The sequence below is a fragment of the Rhea americana genome, unplaced genomic scaffold, assembly GCF_003343005.1.
Source record: "Rhea americana isolate MKP2758 unplaced genomic scaffold, rheAme1 scaffold_53, whole genome shotgun sequence".
NCBI lineage: Eukaryota > Metazoa > Chordata > Aves > Rheiformes > Rheidae > Rhea > Rhea americana.
The window spans coordinates 438,334-446,665 of NW_028186679.1; the positions used below are offsets into that span (position 1 = coordinate 438,334).

The 8,332-nt window shown below is 48.0% G+C and overlaps 1 protein-coding gene across 1 annotated transcript; it reads right to left on the reverse strand.

Moving 5' to 3' along the window:
- Positions 1–777: 777 nt before the first annotated feature.
- LOC146588226 (lysozyme C, milk isozyme-like) lies at positions 778–3,944 on the reverse strand. Its single transcript, XM_085318314.1, has 4 exons — positions 3,809–3,944; positions 3,534–3,692; positions 2,096–2,174; positions 778–844 (listed from the first exon to the last, which is right to left on the reverse strand). The coding sequence occupies exons 1-4, from the start codon at positions 3,942–3,944 to the stop codon at positions 778–780; spliced, it is 441 nt and encodes a 146-aa protein (XP_085174440.1).
- Between the last annotated feature and the right edge of the window lie 4,388 nt (positions 3,945–8,332).

Sequence of the window (8,332 nt, forward strand, 5' to 3'; positions counted from 1 at the left end):
CAGTCCTGCAGGCAGCTAGCAAGCTCTTCTACAGGGTTAGGTGTAGCAACTGCACTGTCACCAGGAGAGGACACAGTCCTCGCTGGGTGGCAGCTCATCCCTTCCTTCACCTTGTTAACACTGAAAGGCCTGGGGTGACCGTGGACTTTACAGCACTTGGCAGAGAGAGAAAGCACTCTGAGTTTTAAATTAAACTAGACTTTCTTCTTTGTACTGGTTTGAAGATGAGTTTGTTACTTYTGTCACATTCCCCCACTTTGTAGCAAGGATATGTATGTGCGCAATGGGAGTTGTGCAGCACTTTAACTTTCCTCAGTGACACTTACATCAGGGGGCAAATACCAGCTCTGCYTAGTAAGATCCTAAGCTGTGTTTTGCTGTATTTATATTCCAAATATAAATAAGAGATGTTATCTACTCGAAAGCTTGCAGGTTTGCTTTGTTTTTTGCGGTCTTCACTTTTCTGCTTGCTTTGTAAACTCCAGAGAAGTCACATATGGTATTGCTCCTGCCCCTCACCTGCTGTCCCTCACTTTCCAGTTGCAGTTTCACCCAGACATGCACAAAAGGAATCTGGGGAAAATCCTAAATCATATGTGGAAAAGGCAAGATGGATTTGCCTAATTTAAGAAATRCGTGTATTTATTGTTAAAGCTCTTTTATACTTGGAATAGATCAAGCTATAAATACTAACAGACAGTAAGGGGGAAGACTCCCCCTTTGAAGAGAAAAGTGGTAGCCTCAGTTAGCCACAGTGAAGTCAGGCTGAAGACTTTCTCACAGGTCACATCCTTCCACCCACTCCGATAGATCTCGTCCCTTGCAGTGCACTGCCCAGTCCTCCCTAAGGAAAAACAAAGTAAAGAGAAACTATTTCAGCACATTACTAATATCATTCATATTCAATACCACAGAGACTACTTTTYGTAGAATCCTTCAAAATGGGCAATCTGAAGAGACTCACAGGAGGACTTGCAGATCCTGTAATTCTTCAGCCGAGTGTCTCACAGTGGGATGTGCAGCCGTGATGCCATCCAGGCTCTGCCTAAGCCCTGGCCAGGAACAACAAACTGTAATGCCAGGTCCTCCCACCTCCTGCCACTTGTAGTGGTCCCTCTGTCCCTGAGCGGTGCCAGGGAAGAGAAGCAAAGTGAGTGCTGGGGGTTGCAGGTCCACRCGGCTTGTTGTAGGGCTGGTAGACAATGCTGCGGCAATGAGCACTGCTAAGGACCATGAGACCATTTGCTATATATACTCAGCATAAGCTACTTGCCTCACCTACTCTGAAATGCTGCTGCTGCTTCTGTGGTGAGCTATGCATAACAGAAGCCCACCACAGGAAGCAAAAGAGGCTAATGAGTCCAACTGAAACTGCAGGGGGAAAATCTGAAGGCAGAATCTTCAGATTCCCATTCCTCAAATGGGAATATATTCAGGATTCAGTGGTTAACACCATTATTTTTTCACGAAGTCCCTTGGGACTTTAGACAACCACATATTTATATGATAATTGGAATTGTCCTCTACCCCCACTTCTGTTTTCTCGGTCTGTTCATTACTCTGGCTTTACTGACATCATCTGTGATGTTATAGAGGACAAGGGTGCCRTGGATGATTCAGGGCTGCACTAAATAAAGGACTGTTGTCTAGATTCRTACGGGTATTTCAGTGCTTAATGCTCTCAGATGCTTTAGAAATAATTACTTGCCACAGTTGCTTCTTACTTTAACACCTGGCAATAGGAGACAGCAGTAAGTGGGGGAGGGAAATCTTGCAAAGCAATTTGGAAGAAAATCTTCAAGGGCTAATATGTCAGCTTATGGGATGATTACTGTCCATTTATTTTTCACTTGAGATTTTTTTTCTAAATAAATTTTTCTCTGCTCTTTCCTCCTATAAAGAGGGTTTGCTGAGAGTGGAGCATTGCAAGATGGTCTCTCCATTCCCACCCATTTGTCAAGTCTTGGAGTTGTGATTCCTCCTCTTTGGTCAGACTATGCTGCTTTTGGGTGGCAGCTGGGCAAATGRCAGGCATGCCCCATCAGAATAACATGCACAAGCCTTGCCAGAGAAGTTGTCCCAGAAGCCCCCTTACCAGGCATCCATTCCTTGCGGGTGTCTCACAATTCTTTTGGCACAGATGATGTCGTCAGTTATGTCACTTGTTAACAGATCTACRGGGAGAAAAGCATAGCCCAGTGAACATTCACTGGAGTGCAGGACACCAGCAGATGTTCCTGATGACTGCCCCTCCAGTCACATGCCCAGGGGCTCAGTGAGGGCTGAGCACTTATGCTGCTCTGCAGCAGCAGTGGTGGGCTGGGCTTTGCTCATCCTCTCTGCTGCTGGGCTGGAGTCAGCCTCATGCTTTAAGACTGATAGGCAGACCTCATCCCATCCTGCATGGCCAGCAACAGCCATAAATATATGTTTCTCTCCACAGGTGCTGGAGTGGGCGCCTCCATAATCACATGTAAGAGATGGGAGGAGAGGAAAGATGCAAGGCAGAGCAGAGAGGAGAGCAGCAGCCAGGAGAGTGAACAGGAATGGAGAGCAAGGACAAGGCCAGCTGGAGTAGGGGACTCGGGACAGGCATGGGCTCCCACAGAGAAGAGTCAGGGGACATCCCCAGATGAGCAGGCATTGGGGATGGTCACAGCCAAGGCAGAGAAGGGCATCTAGCAGATAAGTACACAATTTAAATACACACCCACTGGCTCTTTCAGTTTATCAGACATGGGGAAAAAAWTAGGGAGCATTTCTACCTATCTGGCAAAAGAGTTCTTGGTTTGAACAGGAACGGGAGGTCCAGCCCCAGCCTTCAAACACAGGCGTTATCCTTGGGTATGTCTCTATAGCCAGAAGTCTAATTGCTCGTTAGTCCTGTGCTTCTTGGCTGTGTCTGAACTAGTCAGCCCTGCCCCATTTCTCAGGCAAACACTTTYCCATGCCTGTCTAGGAGCTCCACGTTAGCGGAAGATCCCCAGCCAAGACCTGGATCTGCCTGGCAGTAACACAGTATTGGGTGATTTCTTTCCCTAAATACTCTTTCCACAGCTGAAGGAAAAAGTTGCATTTATCCCCTCCATGCCGCACATCAAAATCCACCCATGTCAGGACTGCCTACTTTCCACCCAGGGCTAAAGCACCTGGAGAGCCCTGCCATCCTGAATATCCTGGGAAAGACTGTAGCAGTGAGGACCAGGCTCTCCCAGTCCTGGGATGAATGAAGCTCACCAGGGTGAGGGGCTGGGCCTGGGCTGTGGCAGGGGGGACAGGGAAGAGTGGTATGGGGCAAGGGATGGAAGACAGGAGTGATACAAGGTGAAAACCCTGGGGGTCCCTTGGGGGCAGGGCTGCTGCGGTGTCCAGATATCTCCCAGTTGTGGTTGTTGCCTTGTGCTCAGCAGGAGATAGCGAAGTCCAACCTCCCGCTGGTATAGACTGGAAGGGGAGCTGGACCTGGCCATTTTGGTCACCCTGGGCACCAGCTTGCCCTGCAYGTGCCCACCAGCACTGCAGTGAGGTGGTACCCGCGCAAGCCACTTTGCAGAGGTTCTCCGATGGGCTGTGCTCATCTGCACACCACAGCTGGTTGTTGATCTGGAAGATGCCAAAGTTGGTACTGCTGTCAGCATTGATGCTCTTGGCTGCTGTGTCAAAGTTGCTCTCGTAAAAGGTCATGCAGAGCCCTAGGGCAGGGGGAGAGGGTGCTCAGGCTGTGCCACGGCCACCAGCTGCAGAGACAGAGACAGCTGGGGAGGAGAGCCGGGGACAGGCTCCATGCAGCCTGAGGACCACMACTCACAGTTGGCGAGGCTGTAGCCTCTGTAGCCATCCAGCCCCTCTTGCTGGAGCAGGTGGGCCAACTGGCAGCGGCCAAATGTCTTGGCTCTGCTCGTGGCAGCCAGCAAAGCCAGCAGCAGCCAGCAGCCAGACCCCATGCCTGTGGAACTGTGGATGCCCTCGGTGCTGGATTCTCTGGGACAGTAAATGTAAAAGTGAGACATCASCAGGGAAGAAAGCACAGCTAGATATCTGCAGCTTGTTCTCAGAGACGGCAGCGACAGGGCTGCCTCCGTGCAGCCCTGCACAGGCACTGCTGTCTTGGAGGTGCGTGCCCCATGAGCGGTGCGTGCCTGTGTGCACGTACGCACCGGCCGTGCTGGACAGCCCAGGCGGCAAACAGGTTTTGTTGGTGCAGAAGGGAAAACACAGAAGCTTTAGGCACTGTCACGTTGCAGTTTTTTACAGYTATGCCAGTGATGAAGGATCAGGTGTCTCATGGGAACGGGAAAACTGACAACGGGGACCTGCTGAGGGCAGGGGGACCTGCTGCAGCTGCTCAGGCATCCCACCCCTTGCCCCCGTGTGGGTCAGCCTCTGAACATGAGCTGGGTGTGGAGGGACCTCATTCTTGTGCTGAAGCCATGTCCAGACTCACTAACCCTTAGCCCCAGTCTGCACATTGGCCTTTTGCACCACTCACAGTGAGACATATCCTACAGGTCCAGGAAGTTTACCCAGGGAAAGACTTCACATCTGGTTAACAAACAGTATTAAAACTATTCCCTTGTGATTATTTTTCTCCTCCCTCCCTTCTACCTTTCTTCTTCCCTGTGCATCCTCCTTCACCCATGATTTGTGGGTAAGAAGACAATCCTCCCAAAATACTGGTTTGCTCTACRCAATGCAAATTTGGATCTTTCCTGAAGGTCTGTAGCAAAACTTGAGCAATCTGCTGATATTTCTGATATTGACTTAGAAAATATTTTTAAAGGAAGGGAACATCTTGTGAAACTGGAGTTACTTGTAYGTGTTAGGAAACAGTCTTGACATTAAGTTTTTCCGAGGTATCTTTGTATTTTTCTGGTCCATTGACTAACTTCTCTAAACTGGAACTCTCACATTATCATTAGACAGTATCTGCTTTTCTATTTTTTCCCACATTTCTCATATTTCTCATTTCATTTCATTCTAGTCTAAAATCTGCTATGGGAACATCTTAGGGGCTACTGCACTKTGCTATGAAAATGTCATAGACATTCCCAAGTTTTTCTGTGGTCACAGAGCAAAGCCTGTACACCAAACCAAAACAAAATCAAGCATGTTTTTTTCCAAACATACATTTTTTTTTCCAGTCTGTGTACATAGCCTCTGACTTCTGTATGGGATCTTTAAGTTGGAGAGTTGTTGAAGGTACCCTGCCTTCTCTTATTTCCTTGTGCCAGTTAGGAGGCCAGCTGAGTGGTACTTCTTGCACCCCATAATGCCACAAGGCACTCTCCTTGCCTTAGGGTTTATCTCCCCGAAGATAAGAACAGAAGAAGTGCTAAGATGGCTGCTTTAACGTCAGCATTTCCTTGGCATGTCTTATAGCACATGACCTAGGCTTGGTGTTGACCCGCTCCACGTGACCACAGAAGCAGGAAACAAAGGAAAAGCCCATTTCACTGGCCAGGTGACCTTGTTTTTCAGGCTAACTGGCACTGCCCCAACAGGAAGGTTGTGGCTAAGGACCAGGGCTGGTGCCTGGCTAGTGTTAACAACCTGTGATCTGCAGCCGTGCAAAGAGGTTTGCAGCAAGGAGCCGAGGCCGGCGGTGCCTGCTCCACTGTCCTGGTGATGGTCTGCCAACAAGCCTCTTTGGGCAGGGACGGCAGGGCACTTAATGAAAAGTCTACTTGTACTGAAGGATATCATTACCTTGGCTGTGGGGCTCAGCACCAGGCCTGGGGCACGCGTCCCTGTCAGTCGCGGGGTATCCCCGGGCGACTAACGGCCCTTCCGGAACCGCTGCCGGCCGGGTCCGTGGCACACTATCGGCCGGGACCTGACACCGCATGCCCCGCACACCCTGCCCGTACGCCGGGAGCCGGGCTGGCAGCCCCGGGCATGCCCCGGGCACAGCCGGAGGGAGAGCGCGCCGCTGCTGCGCGGCAGCATGGTTGCACCTTTCAGGGCCAGTCCTTCTGGGCTCGTCTGCTGTTTCATGTGAGCTGAGTCTACTGACAGGAAGATAATTTATATTTTAAGCTCATGCTGCAGGATATTTGCATTAAATAAGTAGCACCTTCTTGCTGAGACTAATAGCAGTTTCTAATGCCTCCAGCCAGGCAATGGTCAAAATTCTGTAAAGTCAAAACTCAAGTAGATCTGTGTCCAAAACAATTCTAACTTCTACAGGGAATTGCTCGTGAATAAGCAGCAAACCAAGAATTCTCACATAAATGACTTGGTGGACAGCTATAAGCAACAAATTACATATTTGTAGTGTGTCAGATGCTGTAAAAGCAGTCGGTGAGAGGCTTTTTCAATCAAGGAAGTTGAGGAAAATATGAACATGTCTGTTTTCCTCAAAACTGTGGCAAGGACAGGAACAGGTTTCCTATATACTCCAAAGTGATCAGTGTTTGCTCCTGGTATGTCAGCTTGTCCAGCTGAGCTCATGAAAACCACTTCTGCCCCGTGTGCTGGTATTACTGCGCAGCTGAGCCAGGGTTTGGCTGCAGAGCAAAGCTAAGGCATTTATTCAGCCTTGTCTTACCATTTCAGCATCTCTTTGTTTTAGGCCATGAACGCTACTCAACTCAATGAAAATCAGAAAATCAGTTACAAGATGAGGAGGGGAAAGAATCTCCCTCTTGTGGGAGCGTTTGCTTTGATTTAAGCTATCTAAAGATAATAAGTAACAGGACTCTGTAATGACATAATTTTCTCATTTTCCTGGTTTCAAAGTATTTTTTAACACGGAAAATGATGTTTCAAACATGTCTGAGATATCTTCTATGGATTAAATATTAATCACGATGCCAAAGTAATAAATACAGAAATCCTGCCTGATTGTTCTGACATGCAAGTCCCTAATTGTGTGGGAAGCTGCTCAGATGGGTTTCAGTTTCAGCAGGAGATAAAATGCCACAGAGCCAGTACAGTATCTGTGTTGATGCAAGATTTATGGCTTGATTCCCTGCTTGGAAACAAAGGAACAAATAGCTGCGTGTCACACACTGAACTGAAACATTATGGATTATATTATTACTCTAGTTTCTACAGGACTTCTCAGTGGGGGAAAAAAAATTCTATTAACTTGCTTTTATGACTACCAGCAGGGTAATGTGAAGAGAATAATCTCCTCCATTTGTAAGGTCTGGAGGCCTTAAAACCTGAATAGCAGCCCAGGAGCTTTGTCAGAAGGACTAGACTGTTTCCTTTCCTTCATAAAATTCCTATCTCCATTAATCTGTGTTTATTTTCCTTCTGCTTTTTAATTTGCTTAATGGACTTCAGCCGAAGTCTCTCCTAGAAGTCAGAGGAAAGTAAACCTCTGATAAATCCTTTGGGACTTAATAGTCGCAGTTAAGCGCTTTGGATTATTTTGTCTGACTTTCATCTTTGCTGCTGCAGAGATGATGGCTGCCCAGCACTGCAGCCCTAACCTCATGACTTAAGAGCCTGGGAATTGATTGACAAAAGATATCACTCTTTCTTTCTTCTTCTGCAGGCATGGAAATACAGCAAGACTGGTTTTAAACACTTCAGAGGCAGCTGCGGTGTCCTCCAGGTGTTTGCGCCATGCAGAAAGCCTGCAGGAGGCCTGATGCTATCAAAACTCCAGTTTCTGAAGACTTTTGATGGGATTTCCATGGTTAGCAGCTTATCTTCTCATTATCCCAGGTTCCTTAGGCAAAGGTGGACCTGGGAGCACTTGAAGCTCCAGCCCCAGCTGTGACCATCACCCCCCCCACACACCTCCCATTGCCAGGCTTTGGTTTCAATGGGCAGAAAGAGGAAGCCCCAGCTGGATGGGACCTGCCATGCACCACAACAGGGAGCGCAGTGAGGTCCTGGCTACCTGCAGCCTCAGCTGCTCAAGGCCACTATAGGCACCACACAAAGGGAGGTACCAGCTGCTGCCCTGCCAGAAAACCTGGCATCCTCATACCTCCCTTGCAGCACAGAGGGGCAAGGAGTGGGCTGCAGCTCCTCCGCCTCCTAGGAAAATTGTCCACTGCTGTCCTATAACATACATCAGAGCCCTGCTGCAGGAGAAGAGACCTGTGACATTTCCTTATTTCCTGTCCTGCTAGCATTATCTGTTTGACAATATTTCATGTTATAATCTATTATTATTTTCTTTTCAATGAGTAGGTTTTGAATGGCAGCCAGCATTGGTATTAGTCTCTAAATACCTTTTTGTAAGAAGTCCAAGTCCTTTATGCTCTAACTCATATATTACTTTGTGTGTAGCAGTTTTATTTTTGCACAGCATTTATTCCTGCAGGATCTGCTTAGTCAGAAATTGCATTGTATAATTAGGTCCCAACTGCCT